Source organism: Anolis carolinensis, unplaced genomic scaffold (assembly GCF_035594765.1).
Source record: "Anolis carolinensis isolate JA03-04 unplaced genomic scaffold, rAnoCar3.1.pri scaffold_13, whole genome shotgun sequence".
Taxonomy (NCBI): Eukaryota; Metazoa; Chordata; class Lepidosauria; order Squamata; family Dactyloidae; genus Anolis; species Anolis carolinensis.
In genome coordinates this window covers 4,267,800-4,291,111 of record NW_026943824.1, presented here as the reverse complement: position 1 = coordinate 4,291,111, position 23,312 = coordinate 4,267,800, and the positions used below count along the sequence as shown (strand labels likewise).

The following is a 23,312-nucleotide window of genomic DNA, read 5'->3' as shown; positions in this document are numbered from 1 at the left end:
AATCCAGCATAACTTTACTCAGAAGCAAGATGCTTGACATTTCATATTCTCCACTTTTGTGTACTTTCTGGATTGTCCCAGAAGCATCACCTTTACTGTCTGACTTCTGCAACAGTGACTTGATGTCCAAGACAGCAGTGGGATTTTTATTTTATTTTATTAGAAAAGTATTTATAAATAATTTCATATTTACAAGTTTACACTCAGACTCCCACCAATCACCTCCTCTTGCTAGAAGAAGGAGCATCCAGAGCAGAATTATAGAGTTACACTGTCCAGGACAAACAAGCAAACAGACCATCCTCAGAGAAAGATTATTTAGTAGTTTTCCATTTTTTAGAAAACCCTTAAACTAACTCCCTTGTGCATTTTATCCATGGAAAAGGTTTTTTTGCACAGCTACAGTCCCTTCATTGCAGCAGAATTTTATAGACTTGCCAAGGTTAGAGATGAGTCCGGCATCAGAGACATGCAATGACCAGTATAACTGATTTCTGGATTTGCATTTTTCCCCTCATTTTATAAAGAATCACTTTGCTGAAGAATTCTGGAAAATTCACTCATACTTTGAAATCTTTTTGTGGTCCTAATGAAGAATCTACCAAACACAGACTTGGCCTCTGCTCTCCAGATAGGGTAAACTTCAGTTCCTCTAGCCCAGGCATAGGCAAACTTGGGCTCTCCAGGTGTTTTGGACTCCAACTCCCACAATTCCTAACAGCCTCAGGTCTCTTCCATTTCACCCTTAGCTGCTTAAGCTTCAGCAGTTCAGTCGGCACAAGAGTTTATTTGTGCATTACCCGGCACAAGAGTTTAACCCCTTGCGTCGCTACAGCTCTTGGATGATTTTTTAAAAATATCCCAAATATAATTGTGCTATATAACTCATTGTTCCAAATGTCAGTTTGAATTTCTGAACTAAATCGTGTTAGGAAATTCTACCTTCAGGCATGAGGCCAAGAACATTTTAAAAGCAATCTCACATGACTTCCTAGAACTTTGTGTGTCCTCGTTTGCTTATTCCCAAAACAGGAGGAAAGTGATTTGAGTAGCAACAGATGCCATATGAAGAACGAAAAAGAGCAAACCTTTGCATGTCTGAGAAAGCAGCATTCATGTTTCCAGTCTTCCTTGAAGCTGCAACCTATTGCCCTAATCTGTGAGGGACATCTCAGCTTCATTGAACTGGTCAACCTAGCATGGTCCAATTCAGTTCACAGCTGCCAAGATTGAGGTTTTCCTTAGTTCCATTTCTCCTCCAGATACATTTTATATCTCATCGTCGGATATGATCAACACCCTTTTCTCAATGTTTTTGCTCCTCCTGCCATGCGGGGCATCCACTTTGGGTTCCACGTGCCCGTTCTGTCCATATGCCCTCACCCCTGCCTCCTGCATGGACTGCTGCGTATATTGCTGGTAGGCTGGGGAGAAGTTATGTATGGCGTCCTGGACTATATCTTGAGGACTCATGGTTTCCTTCAGTCCGCTGGAGATGCTCTGCATTGGAGCAAGGGTGGCTAGGAGAAGGTAAAGATGAGAATGGAATAATCGTATCAGTTGGACCTCTGAAAGAAGGAGCAAAGATAAACCTGCCTCCAAAGAGAACCTATTTCTATAGAGCTTGAGATGATAGTTTAGACTAGTGTTTCTCAAACTCTGCTCCTCCGGGTGAATTTGAGTTTGCTCCTTCTACACAACACTTTTAAAAAGGTAAAGGTTTCCCCTGACGTTAAGTCCAGTCGTGACCGACTCTGGGGGTTGGTGCTCATCTCCATTTCTAAGCCAAAGAGCTGGCGTTGTCCATAGACACCTCCAAGGTCATGTGGCTGGCATGACTGCATGGAGCGCCGTTACCTTCCCACCGGAGCGGTACCTATTGATCTACTCACATTGGCATATTTTTGAACTGCTAGGTTGGCAGGAGCTGGGGCTAACAGCGGGCGCTCATTCCGCTCCCGGATTTGAACCTGGGATCTTTTGGTCCGCAAGTTCAGCAGCTCAGTGCTTTAACACACTGTGCCACCAGGGGCAATTTTACGACTTAGTAAAAGCTTTAAACTAAAATAAGCTGGTATTTTTGGCCCCATCCCTTTTGCTTTGGCTCTATCGTCCATCTTTGAGAACTTGCCTGAAATTGAATTTAGCCCTTAAGCCAAGAAAAGTTCCCCACACTTTGGTTTCAAAACCTTGGTTACCTGTTGCGTTTTCCTTTTTTTCCCGGTAGACCTGGCAGGTAAACGCGTATCGGAGAGCGATGGAAGCAAAGAGCATCTCGATGCATATGATGAAATTCTGATAACCGGCAGCAACAGTCCCAGCTCCCACGGCCTTGCCATCAATGATCTGGACCTCTGGGATCACTCCACATTTCTCCAGGATTGCCAGCAACATCCCTGTTTTTCAAAAAGATAATGCAGTACCATTTATGGATTTGCCTTTTGGAAATATCCTCCATGCATGCTGAACGTACTGATACAGAGGGCCAACTATACCCAAATATAGCCCATTTGATGCCTGGACTTTGAGCTAGCAAGTTGTAAGAAGTTTTGTTGAGTCCACATAGCTGCCGTTGTCCCATCCTTGGGGCAATCTTGGGCGGAGGGCTGTACTTTAGGAGAAACTAGAGCTGTACAACAGAATTCACTATTTCCTTCCTGAAACTGCCAATTCTAGGATTCCACAGGATGCAGCTATGGCAGGTAAAGTGGAGCCATAGTGCTATAAGTGCAGGGCGATGGAAAACTAAAGAATATGCCATCCCTGAAATTGAGGAGACCCACCTTGCCAGAAGGAGAGGAAGATCACAGCTTTGATGGTGAGGAACTTGAGGACAGGCTCAAAGGGGCGCAAAAGGTCCATGGTGGCGAAGTAGAAGAGGAAGAGGGCATAGAGGGCCAGGCTGACAGAAAAGTTGTAGATGATGGTGATATAGAGGTAGCCGCTGTGGACACTGCGAAGACAAGGAAGCTGTTTAGATCATTCCTTCAATCTAACTGGAGATAAAGGCAAGAGCAACTCATGGAGAGAATGAGGAAAACCATACGGACTGACTGCATATCAATTGTTTTCCCAAGCCCTTCCCTCTTTGCTCACTTGAAATCTCCATCGTTATATTTCCCAAAAGCTTGCAAGATGATGGTGATGAGAGCCATCAGAGGTTTTACGATGCAGAACTGGAGTGTGGCCTGGAAGGGAATCGAATGAATGAATGAATGAATAAAAGAAAGAAACATTATAAGGGAAGCAAACCAATCACAGTCTTTCCCAATCTCATCCTCTTTCTCCAGTCTTTCCTCTTATTTGTCCCAAAATAATAATAATAATCATCATCATCATCATCATCACACAGTCCTAGACACTTGGGAAGTATTCGACTTGTGATTTTGTGATACGTAATCCTGAAGAAGGAGACAGAAGGCCTGATCCTTGCAGCCCAGGAGCAAGCCATCAGAACAAATGCAATTAAGGCCAAGATTGAAAAATCAGCTGTTAACCCAAAATGCAGACTGTGCAAGGAAACCGACGAAACCATTGATCATATCCTCAGCTGCTGTAAGAAAATTGCACAGACAGACTACAAACAGAGGCACAACTATGTGGCCCAAATGATTCATTGGAACTTATGCCTCAAGTACCACCTCCCAGCAGCAAAGAACTGGTGGGATCACAAACCTGCAAAAGGATTGGAAAATGAGCACGCAAAGATACTGTGGGACTTCCGAATCCAGACTGACAAAGTTCTAGAACACAACACACCAGACATCACAGTTGTGGAAAAGAAAAAGGTTTGGATCATTGATGTTGACACACCAGGTGACAGTCGCATTGACAAAAAACAACAGGAAAAACTCAGCCGCTCTCAGGACCTCAAGATTGACTTCAAGACTCTGGCAGAAACCAGTGCAGGTGGTCCCGGTGGTGATGGGCACACTGGGTGCCGTGCCAAAAGATCTCAGCCGACATTTGGAAACAATAGACATTGACAAAATTACGATCTGCCAACTGCAAAAGGCCACCCTACTGGGATCTGCACGCATCATCCGAAAATACATCACACAGTCCTAGACACTTGGGAAGTGTTCGACTTGTGGTTTTGTGAAACGAAATCCAGCATATCTATCTTGTTTGCTGTGTCATACAACGTCGTTGTGTCAATAATAATAATAACAACAACTTTATTCTTATACTCGGGGCGGCTTACATGGGGCCATGCCCAAACACAACAATATAAAAGCAAGTGAAACAATAAAGCAAATCACTCAACAATAAAAACAACAATATTGATAAAAACGGTAATAAAAGGTCAACATACAAAATAAGGTGTTAAAAACATGGGTTAAAATCACAGATCTTCAGCACCTTGGCACACATCTTTAAAATTCAGAGGAAAGCCCAGAGTAGACTCCCAGTCTCATTGACAAAGGGACCATCAATCCCAGTGGTGACTATCAGTGTGGGGCCCAGTTCTGCCTCTCTCTCTTATGCGCACACACAAACAATTCCATCCCAGTGCTACTACTCACCTGCTTGCAAAACCTGAGGAACCCGATTGAATAGGACATCCCTTGCAAACAGCACGTGCCATAGATACAACTGGACCTACCATGGAACAAAAAACCATCTATCAATGATGACCGAGAATTCTTGCATTGCATTGTGGGCACTTAAGACAGAGACAAGCAAGGCCACAGTATCATGGAGCCTAGTATTGAAGAAAAGCAACTGAGATTGCTTCCTTTTCCTTCTCAGTCACTTCCTGAATATCCTGGCATGTCTGTCATCAGTAATCCTTTACCATCCCATTTTTTCCAGATGCTTTCAAAATGCCATAGTTTCTCTCTCCTTCTCCCGCTTCGTTCCGGCTCGCCTGCTTCCTTGCAAACTGAGTGGCTGCATTAACTGTTAAAGTAGGAATGATTGTATATAGAATTGTTTAAATGTAATTGAGTCATGGTACTTGGTGCAATGTGTGTTGGAGATTGCATCATGCACTGTGTACTGTTTACTATGCCAGTGTGTAAAGGGTTAAGTGCCTGCAAACCTGGATTGCATCAGACAGCAGAGTCTGGGATAAATTGCCCTCTGCTTCCTATCTTTTTCTCTCTCTTCTCTGGATTCCTTCCCGTGTGTGCCTGCGTGAGAGCTGTGTATTGTCTTGTGGAATTCCGTTCGTGAGTAAACTTTTGATAGAGAGCTGAAGACTCCAGCGTCATCATTTATCTAGTGTTTTCTCGTCAGTGACTTCTGCTGCGTGTGTGCCTAGCAAAATTGCTCTGACATTAACCCCATCCCTGGCCTAAGACAAGTTTGGAAAAGGAATGCTGCAAAGCCATCGTAACCCATTCCTCTCAACTTACACTATAGGCTTCCCTCGGATCTCTGCCATGATGGTGCTCTCCCCTCCGAGATACTCGAAGCAAAGGCTTAGGAAGCTGTAGATCACAAACGCTGCCAGAGAGAAGAAGTCACAATTCAAGACTACATTGATAACTCACAGTTCACTGCAAAACAAGTACAGTAGAGTCTCACTTATCCAACATAAACGGGCCAGCAGAACGTTGGATAAGTGAATATGTTGGATAATAAGGAGAGATTAAGGAGAAGCCTATTAAACATCAAAATAGGTTATGATTTTAAAAATTAAGCACCAAAACATCATGTTAGACAACAAATTTGGCAGAAAAAGTAGTTCAATACGCAGTAATGCTATGTAGTAATTACTGTATTTACGAATTTGGCACCAAAATATCATGATGTATTGAAAACATTGACTACAAAAATGTGTTGGATAATCCAGAACGTTGGATAAGCGAGGCTTGGATAAGTGAGACTCTACTATAACTGGAATACAGCCATTCTCTCCTACTCCCATCTTTAAAAAATGATGGAAAAGTTGGATAGCTTAAGGGACACAATGCTTCCACCCCTACTATATGATTTGGCCAATCCAGACCTGGGTACTTTTTATGAAGCATTATGAGATTTGTCAAAGTGTACCTCTGCGCTCCATGCAGTCATGCCGGCCACATGGCCTTGGAGGTGTCTACGGACAACGCCGGCTCTTTGGCTTAGAAATGGAGATGAGCACCAACCCCCAGAGTCGGACATGACTGGACTTAATGTCAGGGGAAACCTTTACCTTTTTTACCTCTGCTTTATGCCCCAGATTCTCTCCACTGAATTATGAGATCTGGCTCACCTTCATAGCAGTCACGGACAGAATCGAAGTAAACATAGTACTGGTGGCTGCCAATCATCAAGAGGCTAAGCCAAGAGTCAAAGGCATAGATGGGCACAATGAAGAGGATGCGGATGATGTAGCGCTGCTCATTGGGGACGGTGTAGTTTTTCAAGTGCAAGAATATCTGGAGAAAGACAAATTAAAACAATTTAGGCAAGCAGAAACAAACCCACAGAAATTTAGCTCAATCAGACTTTTTATTGTTAGAAGATAATAATCATGTTGATTTATTGCCCCCTTTCGTCACAATTAAAGGTAAAGGTTTCCCCTGATGTTAAGTCCAGTCATGTCCGACTCTGGGGGTTGGTGTTCATCCCCATTTCTAAGCCGAAGAGCCGGCGTTGTCTGTAGACACCTCCAAGGTCATGTGGCCATTGGCATGACTGCATGGAGCGCCATTACCTTCCCACCGGAGCGGTACCAATTGATCTACTCACATTGGCATGTTTTCGAACTGCTAGGTAGGCAGGAGCTGGGGCTGACAGCGGGTGCTCAAGCCGCTCCTGGGATTTGAACCTGGGACCTTTTGGTCCGCAAGTTCAGCAGCTCAGCGCTTTATCGCACTGTGCCACCAGGGGCCCAGTAGTAAGGTAAAGATAAAGATTTTTGTGTCCGACTCTGGGGGTTGGAGCTCATCTCCATTTCTAAGCCAAAGAGCCGGCGTTGTCCTTAGACACCTCCAAACTCATGTGGCCACTGGCATGACTGCATGGAGCACTGTTACCTTCCCGCCAGAGCGGTACCTATTGATCTACTCACATTGGCATGTTTTCGAACTGCTAGGTAGGCAGGAGCTGGGGCTGACATCGCGTGCTCACTCCGCTCCCGGGATTTGAACCTGGGACCTTTCGATCTGCAAGTTCAGCAGCTCAGTGCTTTAACGCACTTCACCACCGAAGTGCTTTAAAAAGATCCTACTATTAATAGTCCCATTCAGGTTTTCCATATTCATAGGTGAACCACAATCTCAGCAGCAGGACTCCCACAGTTTATTATATTTATTATTTATTTATTACAATATTTATATCCCGCCCTTCTCACCCAACAGGGGACTCAGGGCGGCTTACAATAAAACACATGTATAAAATTATACAGTGCAATATAAATCAGTTAAAAATTATTAACTTACATCAATATTCATAAAACACATTATAAAATACAGGTAGTTTAGGAAAGCTATTTCACTTTGCAGGAAACGCTGCAAGAACATAACCCTAGAGAGTGGCAAGCAAGGTAAACACAGAAGGACAAAGTCTGCTCTGATAAGCTCTTGCCAACAAGAAGTGACTGACAGCAATGAAACCAGTCCAGTTCTGAGGCTAAGCCCAGAAAGGTCCTTTTCTGGACCCCAATTTTCCTCAGTTTTATAAATATATTTTCTCAGCATCTACTTTCTGTAGTAGGCTTCCCCAACTTGATGACCCTCCAGATGGGTCCGACTACAATTCGCATTGGCCATGCTAGTTGAAGATGAGGCATGAGGAAGCAAACCTAAATTGAGGAACCGTTGCAAGTTGGAACAGCAAGTGATTTAAACCTTGCAGATTGTAGCAAAGTGTGCTGGAGATTTGTTCTCAACTCTCCTTTTTTTACCTGGCATGCGCACCTTCTCTTTTTGGAGATGAGCCATGAAGACTGGAGACTCAGAACTTGGCCCTAAGATCTGGCAACGATGTTTCTCTCTACAGTGCTAAACTTAATTCTTTCCCACACTGCCATCCCCTTTTGTGCCATGTCTTAATTCAGGGGTCCCCAAACTAAGGCCCGGGGGCCAGATGTCGCCCTCCAAGGTCATTTACCTGGCCCCTGTCCTAAATTTTAGACTTGGGTTGACCTAAGTCTACCTGGTCTTTGGAGGTCTCTTTACTTGCTTATAGCCTTATGAGATTGTCTAGATGGCCTTTGGAGGTCTCTTTGCTTCGCTACGTCCGTATGAGACCATCTAGATGGCTTTTGGAGGTCACTCTCCTTACCTATGGTCATATGAAACTGTCTAGATGGCCTTTGAGGGTGCCTTTACTTACCTATGGTTTTATGAGATCGTCTAGATGGTCTTTGAGGATCCCGTTCCTTATCTATGGTCCTATGAGACCATCTAGATGGTCTTTGAAGGTCTCTTTGCTTAGCTATGGGCTTATGAGACCATCTAGATGGTTTTTGGAGGTCACTTTCCTTATCTATGGTCCTATGAGACCATCTAGATGGTCTTGGAGGTCTCTTTGCTTACCTATGGTCTTATGAGATTGTCTAGATCAGGGGTCCCCAAACTAAGGCCAGATGCAGCCCTCCAAGGTCATTTACCTGGCCTCTGTCCTAAACGTTAGACTTAGGGTTGACCTATGTGTGAAATGACTTGAAGGCACACAACAAGAATCCTAATTTTTGACTATTTCATCCTAGTCCAGCCCCCCAACAGTCTGAGGGACTGTGAATTGGCCCTCCGCTTAAAAGGTTTGAGGACCCCTGTCTTAACAGGTTTGAATAATGATAATAATATCAGCTACAACGACTGGCATTGTCATGAACTGCAGTCTGCTAGGTCACATAGTCCCAAACCAACTTTAAAATAGCAACAAGTTGGAATACACTAAGTTATTTTGTTAATGAATTTTGCATCATTGAGACATCATCGCTTCTTCCTACCTGGTGGAAAGTGATGAAGAGCGCAGCCCACACAAAGAGTCCTGAGACAGCCTTGGCTGTTGAAGTGGTCAAAAAGAGGTGCTGGTTATCCTGAGAGGCGTTCTGTTCTGTTCGGTGTTGGGAGCCATCAGCCACAACGAAGTGGCCAGTGCCGGTCAACATTGGGAGGACAACTAGCTGCAAGGTGGTACTAGGAACCATGCTGGTGACCAGTAGTTCTCCTGCGGGAGGAGAGGACTGGTTGATGTTGGTGGAATCATTCATCTGCAGAGGAAGAGAGAAGGAGCAAAGGCAAACATCTCAGAGGGAGAGGAGTCAAAGTACAGCGGGAAGAGATAAAGGCCAGCCTATAAAAGGAATCAGTGAACAAAGAATCATTGAATAGTTTTACAACCTTGGCTGGTTCAGTTAGGTGTCTTCATCCATTTGCATTATATTCTAAAACAACAACATGCAGAACAGAGGGTGAGCCCTGGCACCATGACAATTGGGGAGGAAGGAGAAAGTAAATCCTTAAGAAAATCTCTGGAAGTTGCAATAACTGGTCAAATTTATAGCAAGTGGCAACCTTTCCCTCTGAGCTGAACATTTCTACAGCGCTTTCTTCTTCTTGCCTGGAGCTGAGCTCTCCAAAACTGGATAATTTTCACCCTTATCTCCTGTCCAGAGATATCCCATGAAAACTGGAAATTTGGGGGCAAGCCCTGAGATCTGGCAAACCTAAAGCCAAGATTCCTCCAAAGACAACAAAGAACAACAACCCAATTTCAGGCTTCAACATCAATTTTTCTCATCCTATGTGTTGATCCCTTTTTCCCACACCAACGAAACAGAGGAATACAAAACGACTTGCCTCTCCCATAGGAAGGTTACAATATAAAGAAAATAGATTACTGTCAAGAGTAGAAATGGGAAGGCAAAGCCAGCATAGTCTGGATATCTCGTTCCCAGCACCAACCTAATAATATACTCATATTTTTAGGGTGAGCACACAGCCTGAGGCCATTGAGCACCAACTTTCCATCTTTAGATGTTCATTCCTTACATATATTCAATCTATTCTGGGATTGAGGAAAGAAAATAACTAGGTTTCCAATAAAAGCAGCGATTGCAAGGAGTTCACCATTAAGCTGGGTTTGGATGGGAGATTTGGGGAGCTATAGCCCCCAAAAGTAAAACTGCATTTGTCATTTAATCCTTCAAGAAAAATACATTCAGACGAATAGAATTTACTTAGGTTGCCCGCAGGTTGGAAATAACTCTAAGACACACGACAACAAGTACAGTAGAGTCTCACTTATCCAAGCCTTGCTTATCCAACGTTCTGGATTATCCAACGCATTTTTGTAGTCAATGTTTTCAATACATCGTGATATTTTGATGCTAAATTCGTAAATACAGTAATTACTACATAGCATTACTGCATTTTGAACTACTTTTTCTGTCTAGTTTGTTGTATAACATGATATTTTGGTGCTTAATTTGTAAAATCATAACCTAATTTTATGTTTAATAGACTTTTCCTTGATCCCTCCTTATTATCCAACATATTCGCTTATCCAACGTTCTGCCAGCCCGTTTATGTTGGATAAGTGAGACTCTACTGTATACTTCAGCAATAGCAATGGGAGAGGGTCCCCGGATCAGAAATTAAGAAAGCTCAAATCTCCTGCCAATATGTCCAGATTCTAAGAGTTGGATTCTCCTCAAAAGGAACTTTTCAAAGCTCTGAAGTTATAACTGGGCACCTTTGAAAGAAGAAGAAATTCATTTAAAAAGCAACTCATCTCACTAATTAACTTCATAAAGGTGGCAGCCCAAATAATAATGAAAGCATCCAACCTTTGAAGAATATAGTCAGTTCATTAGCTGATTACTCAGGTCTCCTTTCAATCCCTAACTAATTTAATCAAGGCTGATATTTAGTAGAATTTGTTCATCATTTATACCCTCAATCCAGATGCCTGGATTGTGCTCATAAGAAAAAGCTTATTTTAATACCCCCCCCCCCCAAAAAAAACCCCATATTTTAGGTCACACATTTTAATCGTTTACAGCATTAATGAAAGTTTGCCATCATCTCACAATGGATGGGTCTTTCATTCACCAGTCAAAGCGTTCAAAGCCCAAGAATTTGGTCCCAGGAATTTGGAAAAAATTTAATTTTGGGGGGCTGCACTTGGAGCACTCATATGTTGGAGCCCTAAATCTTTTCCAAGCATTTTTTTCAGTTTTTAAAAATGCTGTTTTCGCAGACTGAAATATTTGCTCTCATTCTGTTTCTACCAAAGGAATTGCATTTCGGGTTGTTGTGAATTTTCCGGGCTATATGACCATGTTCCAGAAGCATTCTCTCCTGACGTTTCGCCCACATCTATGGCAGGCATCCTCAGAGGTTGTGAAGTATATTGGAAACTAAGCAAGGGAGGTTTATATATCTGTGGAAGGTCCAAGGTTCTAGCTATCCAGAAGATCCAGAACTGCATTTTCCCATTTCTGCCTCTTTTCCCCTCCTCACGGCAAACAAATATACTAACCCCAAACATTTCGACGTTGCAGAAAGCGAGTGCCTGATGCCTCAAACTCAGAAATACAGCAGGGTCTAAAAATACTGCTTTTCTTGTCCAAAACAGATGGTAATGGAGGAAAGACAAAACCACAGCTCAAAAGACCCACAACTGCTGGATAGTTAAGAGAAGCTGTTCAGGGATCCCCTCCCAACATTTACATGTAGAGAAAAGACATACCATTAACAAGAGAAGAATCTGAAATTACCGAAGTGGAAGCTGACCATGAAGCTTCCCTGTAGAATAATATGCCCAGCCTAGTCAACACAAGTTGATATGCCATGGCACGATCCATGGCATATAAACATTAACTACTCTGCAAAGATCTCACTGGGTTGGCAATGGCACAGTGGGAAAGGAAAGAGGAAAGGACAACGGTCCAACTCCCTGTCCGTGGGGTTGTTCCTTTCCTTGTTTGCTTTATGACTATGCCTTGGTACAATGTAGGAGAGTCATCCTGCGTCCGGTACTAGAGGTGCCACATGTCCTCCAACATTTCACAGATGGAATCTGAAACATGTGTGGTCAATGAATGTCCAAGTGTGGTTAGGTAAAGGTAAAGGTTTCCCCTGACGTTAAGTCCAGTTGTGTCCGACTCTGGGGGTTGGTGTTCATCTCCATTTCTAAGCCGAAGAGCCGGCGTTGTCCGTAGACACCTCCAAGGTCATGTGGCCACTGCCATGACTGCATGGAGCGCCGTTACCTTCCTGCCAATAGGAGCGGTACCTATTGATCTACTCACATTGGCATGTTTTCTAACTGCTAGGTTGGCAGGAGCTGGGGCTAACAGTGGGCGCTCATTCCGCTCCCGGGATTTGAACTTGGGACCTTTCGGTCCGCAAGTTCAGCAGCTCAGCACTTTAACACACTGTGCCACCAGAGGCTAAGATGGCAAAAATTATTATGAAGAGACACCAGCTAGGAGAGGCTGCAGTGGTTTGCTTTTGGCTAAGCTGACTAGAGAAAAAACCCGAATCGTTTTATAAAACCAACACCATAGAACATCCCAGTGGTCCACCTCATAAGATAGTTGCACAAGGGCAAGCGCACAGTTGTGTAGCCAAGAAGGGCTAGGCTTCGTGGACCTCGAGCCAATCAGGGCCACCAAAAGCCAATGGGCCTGTCCCTTTAAGGAAAGGAGGAAGAGAAGAAGGAACACAGTTCTGAGAGATAGGGAGTCCGCTTAAGTGATCCATTTCCACATAAGACCATTGCTCCTTAACCTAATTCCTTTCAGATTTGCATCTTTCCAGCATCAGTTTCTTCACTTCACTTCACTTCACTTCACTTTACTTCACTTTATTTCTTAATTAGTCGCTCTCCACCAGAGTGCTCCGAGCGACTTACAATTTAAAATATCATTCCACAATATAAAAACATTCAACAGTGACTATTTGACAGATTAGATCTGATTTACTTAAATGCACAACCAAACAGCCAAGTCTTGAGCACTTTTCCAAAAGGTCGCAACTCCGACATTGCTCTAACATATAGAGGCAATGAGTTCCACAGAATTGGAGCATTGATCGAAAAGGCTCTGTGCCTTGTAGCTTCCAGGTGTACCTCCCTAGGGCCCAGTACATATAGGAGATTTTCCAGGGAGGATCGAGGTGACCACTGATGGAAAAAAGGAATGAGGCGGTCCCTAAGATATAATGGTCCTTGGCCAGTTCGAGCTCTAAATGTCAGGATCAATATCTTGTAAGAGATCCAATGTTCTATTGGTAGCCAATGCAGTTGTTTCAGAATCGGTGTAATATGGGATCTTATAGATGATCCCGCTGGCTGCCTGGTTGCCGCATTTTGGACCATTCGGATCTTCTGGGTTTTTATCTTCGGAAAGCCGGCGTATAAAGCATTACAATAATCCAACCTAGTGATGACTGTTGCATGGATTACCATTGCCAATGCTTCTGTCGAAAGGTAGGATGCCAATTTCCTTGCCTGGCGAAGATGAAAAAAGGCCTGCCAAAAGGTTTGCCAAAAGAGATCCAGTACTAAGACTCCATGGACCATGAAAGGGTTATTAACAATGATAAAATAAATACCGTATCCACATAATAGGTACTGCCAGTATTGTCCATTCCAAGGTAATGGTGAACACCAAGGGCTTGTTCACACAACAGGCAACATTTGCAAAACCGGCCTTGGAGCTAGCCATTCCACTTTCTGAGTGAGGCTGAAGGAAACAAACAGCATCCTATGTTGAGCACTCGGAACAGCCTGCGGTTTTATGATAGTGTATTGTCACAGTCCCCAAGGGTGAAAAAAGGAAACTTCTGGGCCGGAGGGAAAACACTTAGAAACATTCTTTCCAAGGTGCACAAACTGGCTCAGCAGGAAGGTGACCCCCAGCATACTGCTTCTGCTATTTCAAGCAGTCTTGAACCACTGAATGCCACCATCCACGACTGGGGTGGAGTCAATAGAAAGCTGGACTCACAAAGCAGAGCATCTTTTCCATCTGGGAGCTTGCCATTCTAGAGATTGCCATGCAGTTGCAAAAACCTCCCCTTTCACCTATTTGCTCACCAGATTGCTAGTAAATAAGGAAAACGTGCTGCCAGAGGCACACCCAAAGCCAATGATGGGCAACCTTTTGCGCTTGGTGTGTCAAAATTCACCAAAAAACCTAGCATGACTTGGGTGGTGTGTCACTTCGAAAAAAAACCCATAATTTCACAATATGTATAGTTTAAATAACAAAAATATATAATTGTAATATATAACTGTATTCAATAAATCAAAAACTATTTAATACCATTATTTCCGTGTACAACGATCTATGGCAGGGGTCCCCAAACTAAGGCCCAGGGGCCGGATGCGGCCCTCCAAGGTCATTTACCTGGCCCCTGCCCTCAGTTTTATAATATAATATTTTATATCAGTTTTAATAATATAATATTATATTATATATACATATAATATTGATAGTAATATTATAATGTAATACAATCTAATACTAATAATAATACCATATAATATTAATTATATATTATATATTACATGTAATATTACTAATAATATTACAGTATAGTGGTATAATTCAATATAGTAATATATAATGCTAATATTGTTCTATGCTAAACTATAATATATTGTATATACATATAAATTGTAAGCCACTCTGAGTCCCCTTCGGGGTGAGGACAGTATATAAATGTAGTAAATAAATAAATACAGTAATAATAAATAAATTTTTGACTTAGGCTTGCCCAAAATCTGAAATGACTTGAAGGCACACAACAACAATAATCCTAATTAACTTGACTATCTTGTTGGCCAGAAGCAGGTCCACACTTCCCATTGAAATCCTGATCGGTTTGAGTTGGTTAACATTGTGTTTATTTTTAAATATTGTATTTTTCTTTCGTTGTTGTTGTTGTTGTTGCTGTTGTTTTTGCACTACAAATAAGACATATGCAGTGTGCATAGGAATTTGTTCGGGGTTTTTTTTCCAAATGATAATTCGGCCCCTCAATAGTCTAAAGGATTGTGGACCGGCCCTCTGCTTTAAAAGTTTGAGGACCCTTGATCTATGGTACCTCTTGCAGTTTCCATGCTGATTTCTGTCTATTCTAGTTTCAATGTAGTCATGAACAATGAATAATATAATAATAATATAATAGTAATAATATGATAATATACTACAATAATAATAGTATATATATATATAAATATATAAATGTAATGTGCATAATTCCCATGGAGTAAACAACAAAACCACTGGACCAAATCACACCAAATTTGGCCACAAAAGACATAGTCATCCAATCAATCTGCATGCGGCAGTGTGTCAGCAAAAATGGCTAGGCGTGTCAGTGCTGACACGCGTGTCATAGGTTGGCCATCACTGCCCAAAGCCATGTTTGCTCTGCTCTGTAACAGAATGAGAGGCATAGGACTCTTGAGCATCTCCAGCTAGACAGGTTGGCTCTTTCATTTTCTCTATTTCTCCTCCTCCTCTCCTCTCTCTCAATAGCAAGTTCCCAAATGTGTTTATTCTGAAGTGCATTCTTTCAGTTTTCAGGAAACACTTAGAATTATAGCTCTTTAAAACACAGGTAATTTTCTTTTGATTTCTCTCCGCTGATTCTCAAAGCATCTACCATCTCTCTTCTGATTCAAACAACACTGACTTTGTTCTCCAGGGAATAAAAGCACTTGCCTGCCTGATTTAATTCAAGAGAATCTTTATCTTTTATTGGAGAACATCTCAAAATAGCACCTGCCTCTGGATAACATATTCTTCCATTCGAACTCATCGGTGAATTAATCAGTTACAAGGAGGGTGGTTAGCATGTATTTGTTTAATGAGTTTCTCTTCTACTTCAGTGTGGCTTCTCTGTGCAAAAGATATTATTAAAACTGGCATTTCCTGATGCGTGGAGCATCATGTAAATGAGCATTCTGCATACCTGAGTTATATCTGTGTTCACGCAGACCTGCAAGAAACGGACTCCTGTGTTCCTTAATCCAAAATGTAATATTGTTTTTAATATTTTAAAAAGCTGGTTCTTGCCGACAACCCAGAAGGGTTAAAATGAAGTAAACTTATTAAACCCATCAAACCACCCGAACAGTGAAACTACAGCACTCATAAGATAAAATTAATGTGCTTACCTTTCCTGAGCCCCGGGCTCTGCTCACATTACAACCCTAAAAAGATAATAAGAGCAGCTTTTATGTTTTGTTTGCATAGTGCACTCCCTCCTTGACTTCTCCAAAATAGATTAAAACTAGGCACTTATACAATGATTTAAATAAACACACATATACAGAGAAACACACACTCAAATGCTCCCTAAGCTGGGATAGCTAAAAGTTGGTTATTTCGGGAGAATATCTGTTATGAGAAGTTAAAAACACACACAGGGATTGTTCTGGGCATATAGCAAGCCAAACTCACTTGCTCAGGGGAAACTGGAAATAGTTTCTTAGATCAGTGGTTCTCAATCTGGGGTTCCCAGATGTTTTTGGCCTTCAACTCCCAGAAATCCTAACAGCTGGTATTGTTAGGATTGTTAGGATAACAGCTGGTATTGTTGGGATTTCTGGGAGTTGCAGGCCAAAAATATTTGGGGACCCCAGGTTGAGAACCACTGGGCTAGATGGACAGAGAGAGGCGTTGGGGGCAAGAAAGAGGTAGGGAAAAAATAGGGTGCTTGGAAACATTGCTTTTGGGGAATATTAAGTTCCCAAACATACATTCTACATCACATCTCAGTCAAAGAGATAAATGAAAGAAGGAGAAAGAAGAAAAAGAGGGGGAGGAAGAAAAGGAAAAAGAACTAATAGGAGTAGTAGTTGTTCCAACATCACCCTAGCCAAAATGAAGACACATCCCCAGCTCTGTCTGGAAGAAACACTTAAATAAGTTTCTAAGCAGAGCTTCTGGGACCTGAAATCTCTTTAAAACTACAGTAGAGTCTCACTTATCCAACACTCGCTTATCCAACGTTCTGGATTATCCAACACATTTTTGTAATCAATGTTTTCAATACATTGTGATATTTTGATGCTAAATTCGTAAATACAGCATTACTATGTATTGAACTACTTTTTCTGTCAAATTTGTTGTATAACATGATGTTTTGGTGCTTAATTTGTAAAATCATAATGTAATTTGATGTTTAATAGGCTTTTCCTTAATCCCTCCTTATTATCCAACATATTTGCTTATCCAACGTTCTGCTGGCCCATTTATGTTGACTCTACTGTAAGAGTAAGGCTCTACTGTATTTCTTCAAGCTCTGAAAATATATACCGTGTTTCCCCGAAAATAAGACAGTGTCTTATATTAATTTTTGCTCCCAAAGGTGCGCTATGTCTTATTTTCAGGGGATGTCTTATTTTTCCATGAAGAAGAATTCACATTTATTGTTGAACAAAAAATGAACATTATATACTGTACAGTAGTTGTCATCACAAACCAGCATAACCAGACAAACTGTGAATTCTTGTTATTACCATTATTTCCATGTACAACACTCTATGGTATGTACATTTACCAATCCCGCATACTTTGGTGTTCTGTTTGGCGGGCATGCTTCCAAACAAAAACTTTGCTAGGTCTTACTTTCATGGGAGGCCTTATATTTAGCAATTCAGCAAAACCTCTACTAGGTCTTATTTTCTGGGGATGTCTTATTTTAGAGGAAACAGGGTATAAGGGAGAATAGATGGAAAAGTGTATGGTTTCCTGCCTAAAGGTAAAGGTTTCCCCTGACGTTAAGTCCAGTCATGTCTGACTCTGGGGGTTGGTGCTCATCTCCATTTCTAAGCCGAAGAGCCGGCGTTGTCCATAGACACCTCCAAGGTCATGTGGCCACTGGCATGACTGCATGGAGCGCTGTTACCTTCCTGCCGGAGTGGTACCTATTGATCTACTCACATTGGCATGTTTTCGAACTGCTAGGTTGGCAGGAGAGTTTCCTGCCTAGAAAACAAATAAAACCCCAAGGAAACTCTTCCAGTGGTCTCAACACTTCCCAGACTTCTCCAACTGGCAGCACTTATTTCCTGCCATCTATAAAAGTCTTTTTCGCAATCAATATATACAAGGGAGGGCGGAAGGAAAGGAGTATGGCACCCTACCTAGAAAACAAACAAAACCAAAGGAAAGGAGAGCCTCCCAGTTCCTCTCCGGATTCGAAAACCTTCCAGACCTCTCCAAGGCACACTGTGTGGGAGTCCAAACTCTCAAAACCTATTTGAACTTCCAAGGCTTGTGAAAAGGGTTTCATTTCCTTTTTCCTCCCATCCCAGCCTGGCTGTGGATCCTGTGGGCTCTGCCTGACACTCTGCATCCTTGTGTGGTCGAAGGCTTTCATGGCCAGGATCACAGGGTTGTTGTATGTCTTTCGGGCTGTGTGGCCATGTTCCAGAAGCATTCTCTCCTGAAAGGAACTGCAGACTCACTCAACCAGAGAAATCGGCCATAGCAGAGCACTCGATGAACCAACCTGGACACAGTATATTATTTGAGAACACAGAAATGCTTGACCACTCCAACAACTATCATGTCAGACGACACAGAGAAGCCATTGAAATCCACAAGCATGTGGACAACTTCAACAGAAAGGAGGAAACCATGAAAATGAACAAAATCTGGCTACCAGTATTAAAAAACTCAAAAATCAGAACAGTAGATGGGAAGCAACACTCTGAGGGCAGAGGAGCCCCAAGGACGGTTAATGACTCTGAACAAAGAAACAAAGAAGCAAGAGACAAACCTTTCCAATGCTGAAAGGTAAAGGGAAAGGTTTCTCCTGATGTTAAGTCCAGTCATGTCTGACTTTGGGGGTTGGTGCTCATCTCCAATTCTAAGCCGAAGAGCCGGCGTTGTCCGTAGACACCTCCAAAGTCATGTGGCCACTGGCATGACTGCATGGAGCACTGTTACCAGGGCCGTAGCCAGAAAAAAATTTCGGGAGGGGTTTTGAAAATTTCGGGGGGGGGGGGGTTAAACCCCTGACCCACCTGCCTCCGGGTTCAGACCTTTCAATATCTGCTTGAGATAGTGCCTGGAGGGACTCTTAATGTTTTGTGTCTCATAGACTTAGCATGGGGATTTGGTTAACCAGTTAAAATTCATGAGTAAACCAGTTTTTTTTTTAACCTGAAAAATTTCGGGGTGGGGGGTTTGAACCCCTAACCCTCCCCCCCTCGCTAAAGGCCTGGCTGTTACCAATGCTAATTAGGGTGATTAATTGCAACATTGACGCTGGCTTCCAGCTCACAAAGGACTCTTGTCACACCCTGGACTCTCCACAGATATATATTTACCTTCCTTGCCTAGTTTATCCATGCCTCACAGCCTCTGAGGATGCCTGCCATAGATGTGGGCGAAACGTCAGGAGAGAATACTTCTGGAACATGGCCACACAGCCCGAAAGACATATAAAAAAAACTCTGGATCCTGCTTCAAGGCACTTGGGGAAGAAGGGACTTTTTCAGGAGTCACAGCAAGGATGCTGTGAAAAGTTCTGTGCGTAAAAGCGCACCGTTTGCGCCTCGCTTTCTCCTCCTCTCCAGCGCCAACGAGCAGGGCTATTCTCTAGTCTAGTCCCACCTTGGCTCCTTGTCCCCCGACCCACGGGTTCGGCCCATCCGCGGCCCTCAAGCCCCCCGGACCCACCTGGAAGAAGGCGCCGGCGAGAGGCGCTCCAAGGGCGCACAGCTCCAGGAAGTGTGGCGGCGCGGGGCCCGCTTCCTCCTCCTCTCGCCGGCCCCAGAGAGCCCTCCCCTGGCCGCACCTCCACCTGGGTGCCTGCCTGCCTGCCTTCCTCCCTTCCTTCCCCCGGAGGCTCCACCTTCCCCGGCCTCCGTGGCCTTGGCTTAGCCACAGCGGAAAAGGCCTTTCCAAAGCCGCCACCGAAGAAGAAGAAGAAGAAGAAGAAGAAGAAGAAGAAGAAGAAGAAGAACCCGACTCCGGCGCTGCAGGGCGTCCAACAGACTCGACATTCAGGACAATCAAGATTGACAGGAGGCAGCCTTTCACAAGCCTGTTTGTTGTCAGTGGACGGATTTCCATGCCAGCAGCACTCCATTCCTCTGGACAGCACTCAAAGGAGGAACGCTGGCCTAGAAAACTTCCTGGAGCCAGTTTCCCAACCTGTTGCCTATCTGTCTACATATCTGGCTGGGTTATTCTGGGCAAAGTTTTTGAATCAAACTTCCAAAGCCAGTTTCCCAACCTGTTGCCTATCTATCTACATATCTGGCTGGGTTATTCTGGGCAGAGGTTTTGAATAAAACTTCCTAGCCTGTTGCCCATCCAGTTATGTTACTGGATTATTCTGGACAGTACTCAAAAGCAGGCTTATTGTTTAGAAAAACATCCAGCCGGTTTCCTAACCTGTTGCCCATCTGGTGGCCTAGGGGATAAAAGCCTCTTGACTTGAAGGTTGGGTTGCTGACCTGAAGGCTGCCAGGTTCAAATCCCACCCGGGGAGAGCGTGGATGAGCTCCCTCTATCAGCTCCAGCTCCATGCGGGGACATGAGAGAAGCCTCCCACAAGGATGGTAAAACATCAAAACATCCGGGCATCCCCTGGGCAATGTCCTTGCAGACGGCCAATTCTCTCACACAGAAGCAACTCAGGTTGCTCCTGACATGAAAAAAAATCTATCTATATCATCTATCTATCTTTCTATCTATCTATCTATCTATCTAAATATAGTTTCCTAGCCTGTTGCTCATCCAGATATGTTACTGGATTATTCCGGACAGTACTCAAAAGCAGGCTTATTGTTTAGAAAAACATCCAGTCGGTTTCCTAACCTGTTCCCTGTCTGGATAATTTACAGGATTATTTTGGTCAGGCGTTATGAAAAAAATAATCCTGAAGCCCATTTCCTAACCTGTTGCCTGTCCAGATATCTTGCTGGATTGTTCTGGACAAAACTCAAGGCAGGTTTAATGTGTGGTCGAAGGCTTTCATGGCCGGAATCACTGGGTTTCTGTGAGTTGTCTGGTCTGTATGGCCAGAGCTGTAGCCAAATAATAATAATAATAATTGTTATTATTATTATTTTATTATGACACAGCAAACAAGATAGATATGCTGGATTTCATATCACAAAATCACAAGTCGAACATTCCCAAGTGTCTAGGACTGTGTGATGTATTTTCAGATGATGCATGCAGATCCCAGCAGGGTGGCCTTTTGCAGCTGGCAGATCCTAATTTTGTCAATGTCTATTGTTTCCAAATGCCAGCTGAGATCTTTTGGCACGGCACCCAATGTGCCCATCACCACCGGAACCACCTGCACTGGTTTCTGCCAAAGTCTTTGCAGTTCAATCTTGAGGTCCTGATAGCGGCTGAGTTTTTCCTGTTGTTTTTCGTCAATGCGACTGTCACCTGGGATGGCGACATCAATGATCCAAACCTTTTTCTTTTCCATTATTATTATTATTATTATTATTATTATTATTATTATTTGGTTGCCGTGCCAAAAGATCTCAGCTGGCATTTGGAAACAATAGACATTGACAAAATTACGATGTGCCAATTGCAAAAGGCCACCCTACTGGGATCTGCACGCATCATCCAAAAATACATCACACCGTCCTAGACACTTGGGAAGTGTTCGATTTGTGATTTTGTGATACGAAATCCAGCATGTCTATCTTGTTTGCTGTGTCATAATAATAATAATAATAATAATAATAATAATAATAATAAAAAAAAAATTGGGGGGTTTGAAACTTTTTTAGTAGTTCCATAACACAAAATAATTTAGAAATCAGGCTTCATCGATAAACTTCAGTGGACACTCATGGGGATTTGGTCAATCAATTAAAATTCATGAATGAACCTACCTCCTTCCCTTGGCTACAGCCCTGTGTATTGCCTTGCTCCAGAAGCATTTTCTCCTGACGTTTTGCCCACATCTATGGCAGGCATACTCAGAGGTTGTGAGGTCTGTTGGAAACTAGGCAAATGGGGTTTATATATCTGGATATATATATATATATATATATATATATATATATATATATCAGGAGCCTGCGGTGGCCTAGGGGATAAAAGCCTCATGACTTGAAGGTTGGATTGCTGACCTGAAAGCTGCCAGGTTTGAATCCCACCCGGGGAGAATGAGGATGAGTTCCCTCTTTCAGCTCCAGCTCCATGCGGGGACATGAGAGAAGCCTCCCACAAGAATGGTAAAAACATCAAAACATCCGGCCTTCCCCTGGGCAACGTCCTTGCAGATGGCCAATTCTCTCACTCCAGAAGCAACTCCGGTTGCTCCTGACACGAAAAAAAAAAATCTGGAAAGTCCAAGATGGGAAAAAGAACTCTTGTGTTGTTGAAGGCTTTCATGGCTGGAATCACTGGGTTGCTGTGAGCTTTCCGGGCTGTATGGCCAAGTTCCAGAAGCATTCTCTCCTGACATTTTGCCCACATCTATGGCAGGCATCGTCTGAGGAACAACCCGTTTTACCATCACTGACTGTCAATAAGTTCTTCCAAATGTTTAGGTGGACTTTCTTTTCTTACAATTTGTTGGTTGGTGTCCTAGTTTTTGGAGTAAAAGAAGACAAGCTGACTCCACCTCACCTTCTACAAGACATCCCTTCAGATATTTATCATGTCACCTCTCAGTCTTCTCTTCTCCAAGTGAAATATACTCATTTCTCACCAAGCTTGTTTTCCAGACCTTTGGCTATCTTGTTTGCCCTTCTCTAAGCCCAGGGGTCCCTCCCAACAACACACTTTTGTTCCTGATCCTTTTGCTGATGTTTCTTCTCTGCCTTTGAGGTTCATTACCATTCTCCCCATCCAAAGACCCGGGAAGGTGATAGATTGCTTTGCAGCCGACTGTCAGATCGATGAGGCTGTTTTATGTCTCAAACACGTCTCCTTGTAAATTATGAGGCGACGAGGAGCCGGTGATGGACGCTTAGGTACCCAATAATTTCTCCCTGGCAATCACTTGTCCAATTTGTAACTTATGGCAGCGGTGCTATAAAGCACTGCTTTAATTGACTGCACCTGGGCACAGCAGCTGCCGAAAAAGGAGTTGCCAAGGTTTGAGTGCCATCTTAGAAGGCGGGAAAGGAGACAGGTCTGACACTGAAAAGTATGATGGATACCTCTTCCAAGCAAATTAGAAGCTTTAATATTCAATGGAGGGTATTAATGAAGAAATAGCTAGTAAAGAAGTCAACCCAACCTTGGCTCAATTCAAGTGACTAAAAGCAAACACTAGACTGTTAGGGGCCAAGGTTTGAATCCTTGCTCAGTCTTGACTTTGGGTAAGTCACACTCTCTCAGCCATGACAGGCTTCGTCTGAACCTATCTGGCCAAGACCATCATAGGAAAGGGTTGATAGAAATTGGAATC

At 43.1% G+C, this 23,312-nt stretch overlaps 2 protein-coding genes across 4 annotated transcripts in view; one reads left to right on the top strand and one right to left on the bottom strand.

Moving 5' to 3' along the window:
• Positions 1–23,312, top strand: part of elfn1 (extracellular leucine rich repeat and fibronectin type III domain containing 1) — a 364,525-nt gene that overhangs the window by 8,232 nt on the left and 332,981 nt on the right. The window lies entirely within an intron of this gene.
• Positions 139–19,826, bottom strand: tmem184a (transmembrane protein 184A). 3 transcript variants are annotated; one of them, XM_008118397.3, is made up of 10 exons: positions 19,595–19,826; positions 16,078–16,113; positions 8,888–9,151; positions 6,203–6,368; positions 5,361–5,451; positions 4,527–4,602; positions 3,097–3,188; positions 2,784–2,953; positions 2,199–2,396; positions 139–1,520 (listed from the first exon to the last, which is right to left on the bottom strand). In XM_008118397.3, the coding sequence occupies exons 3-10, from the start codon at positions 9,149–9,151 to the stop codon at positions 1,270–1,272; spliced, it is 1,308 nt and encodes a 435-aa protein (XP_008116604.3). In that variant the 5' UTR covers positions 16,078–16,113; positions 19,595–19,826; the 3' UTR covers positions 139–1,269. The 3 variants fall into 3 exon arrangements, with proteins under 3 accessions (XP_008116604.3, XP_008116602.1, XP_008116603.1); XM_008118395.3 differs by lacking the exons at positions 16,078–16,113; positions 19,595–19,826 and adding an exon at positions 11,663–14,065; XM_008118396.3 differs by lacking the exons at positions 16,078–16,113; positions 19,595–19,826 and adding an exon at positions 11,635–14,060.